The 3,101-nt window shown below is 43.1% G+C and overlaps 1 protein-coding gene across 1 annotated transcript in view; it reads right to left on the reverse strand.

Annotated features, from left to right (window-relative positions):
- The window catches only part of LOC101860043 (DIS3-like exonuclease 2), a gene marked incomplete at its 3' end in the record, with an annotated part of 12,837 nt that extends 10,050 nt beyond the window's left edge, over positions 1 to 2,787 (reverse strand). Inside the window, 2 exon segments of the mRNA XM_035971802.1 lie at positions 313 to 536; positions 2,614 to 2,787. Coding sequence (XP_035827695.1) covers positions 313 to 417 — 105 coding nt within the window.
- Between the last annotated feature and the right edge of the window lie 314 nt (positions 2,788 to 3,101).

Below are 3,101 nucleotides of genomic sequence, written 5' to 3' on the forward strand. Positions count from 1 at the left end.
CAGCAAAGACTAACAAGGGAGTGACAGAGAGACCACTGGACCAGCAAAGACTGACAAGGGAGTGACAGAGATTGACCACCAGCAAAGACTAACAAGGGAGTGACAGAGAGACCACTGGACCAGCAAAGACTGACAAGGGAGTGACAGAGATTGACCACCAGCAAAGACTAACAAGGGAGTGACAGAGAGACCACTGGACCAGCAACGACTAACAAGGGAGTGACAGAGAGACCAACAGCAAAGACTGACAAGGGAGTGACAGAGAGACCACCAGCAACGACTAAAAGACTACCATCATGAAGAAGCACCCACCTTCTTCTGCTGCTGCTGCTGCCGGCCAGCCCGCGGAGCCCCGGCAGATCCCCGAGGGCTTTGCGCCTGATTTGGCCACTGGCTATTGGACTTCCTGGATGCCATTTTGTCAGAACATAAAACTATTTCTCTCCTTGAGCCACTCCCTCACCAGGACTGAGAACAATTGAGATGTTGATATCCTCGCTCTCAAGTTGACTCTGTCTGGGACATTAGGTCAAATACTGGGGACAAACAAGAAGTTTGAAATATGAAACAAGAAGTCATTTTTATATATTTGAAGCACTCACAAGATACACACACACAAACACACACTATACACTATAATATATATAACCCCCCCCCCCTTCCTTGCCCCTACCTTCACACACGTAACAACAACCATGAGCAGTGTTGCCTGTTTCTGAAAGACATAATATTGTCTCCCTACTCTGAGCCCATCTTGCACACTTCTTGGGGTTAAACTGATCAAAATAGGAGGCTATATTTTAAACTATACTTTATTGTTAGCTTGGGGACAACTGAGATATACAGTTCAAAGGGTATGTCATAGATCTATACTATTCATGAGACCATTGAGGATTACAGACTAACAGCAAGACTCTCCTGTGATAAAAGTATGGAAGCCTTCTTTTGGGAGAGCAAAGCCTCATGATCCCTCATCTCATGACATCCTTCTTCCCCCCCCCCCCCCCCCCTCCCCCTCCCCACACACACACACACACACACACACACACACACACACACACAAACACACACACACACGCATACTTCAGGACCATCTTCCTTTAGTGTATTATAATATAGGCCAACCAGTGTAGGTCTAGTGTTCACTGTGAACAAACCTTCCAGCGCTCCTGCGTTGAAAGCGTGCAATTATGTCTGTGGGCAGTGAGAGAGAATTAAATAGAGAGGGGGGGGTGGGAGGAGCGCGAGAACTTTCAGGCAAAACAAAATCACATGGCGACCCACGTAGTTCGGCTCGATTCGAAAAATTAAATAGCTGTACATAGCATCTTTGTACACTCATGTGGTTCTCGGGGCCCTGTCCAAGAGACAGGGGAGCAAAGAATAGGACAACTGTATCCGTATCGCGCATGTCCTAGAAGGCGACTAAGGTCGGTTGGGCAAAAGGTTAGCAGCCCTTTCCCGTAAAACAAAAAGCATCTACAAAAACATCAACAGCAAAAACAATACGACTGCCAGATCTGGAAGATGGAGGACCTTCATCACCGAGGAGAGGAGAGAATAGGATGGAAAGCAGAGAGCCCGCAACCGAGCTGCGACTAATATTGATCCGATCAGCTGAATTCCGTTCACAGAAGAAAGACATCAACCTTCATGTTATCCAGGGATATACAAAAGATGACATGGAGGTGAGCAGTAAGCGGAAATTGAAAAAGCGGGGACATCATGGAAACAGATAGAAAAGGATGCTCAGGACAGGCTTCGCTAGAGTAATGCTGTTGATGGCCTGTGCTCCACTGGGAGAACAGTTTAAAAAGGGCAAGAGAGAGAGCATCTTTGTAGACGACCAAATTAATTTACTTTTGTGTTTTAACATCATTTTTTTATCTTTGTTTTCGTCAATTTGATCGTCCACACTGATACTAGACAGTACATTGTATTCAGAAAGAGACAGCAAGAGAAAGAGAGAGAGAGAGAGAGAGAGAGTAGATCTTGCGAGAACTTCCGGACAAAACAAAATGCCGACCCTCGTAGTTCAGCTCGATTCGAAAAGTGAAATAGCCATTTTGTAGATGACCAGATTAGCTTACTTTTGTGCTAGATTTATAAAGTCATTTTTTCTTCGTTTTTGTCTATTTGTCAAATATTTGATCTCCCACACCGAGTAGACAGTATTCCGAAATTATGAAAAACAGGTCTTGTTTCACAGAGGATGAGAATAGCCAACGCTGAATAGTCTCAACCTGAGTGAGAGGTCGATCGATCGTATTTTTATTCTCACCCGGGGTGAGGATAGCCACTTCCAAAAGTGAAATAAAATAATGGTCCTGTCATTGCCTTCAGAGTCTAGGGTAAGGTAAGGGTTAAGGCAGTCCAATACTTACACTAGAGCTAACAGTCTCACAATAATGTTCAGGTTTGTAACTTCTTGTGCAGAGTGAGATGTGTTCTGCTGTGTTTATTTGTCCTCCACACCACCTGTCTGTCAAATTCCCACACTGATTTGAGGTTGAGAGCAACTAAAAATGATCTATTCTAGACATCTAGATCTAGATTCTAGATCTAGAATCTGTACCACCACAGTCAACTATAACTTGTTCCTGAAGATATTACCTTGAAATGTAGAAAAGGCTAGGGTGACCAAGGCTAGATCTAGATCTAGTATTCCAGGAAGAGAACTTCACGTGACGCTTTTCCTTGGAAGATAACATAAGGACCAAGAATAACCCAGACGTTATCTTGCACATCCCAGTGTAATCGAAAGTGAAAGAAATTTTTAAATGCCAGTTTTTCTCGACATTCTTGAAAACCTAGGCAGGACAAAAAGCGTTAAAAGTAACAGCAAACACCGAAATCAGAAGAATAATTGTAATATAATATAGATCTAAAAGTTAAAATGTATTTTGTAAGAGATGACTTTAGTCTCAAGCAAGTATTTATAAGGCAGTCTAATATTCTCATGAAAAGAGGAAAAGGTCGAAATTTAAACAAATACTCACTAGAGATCTATTTTTACAATGAAAGTAACTCAAATTTGTCAAACAAGGCACCGCCATCTTCTAAATTTATCCCACGCCTTTCTGGATGCCTGCTACGACAGG

Source organism: Aplysia californica, unplaced genomic scaffold (assembly GCF_000002075.1).
Source record: "Aplysia californica isolate F4 #8 unplaced genomic scaffold, AplCal3.0 scaffold00509, whole genome shotgun sequence".
Lineage (NCBI taxonomy): Eukaryota > Metazoa > Mollusca > Gastropoda > Aplysiida > Aplysiidae > Aplysia > Aplysia californica.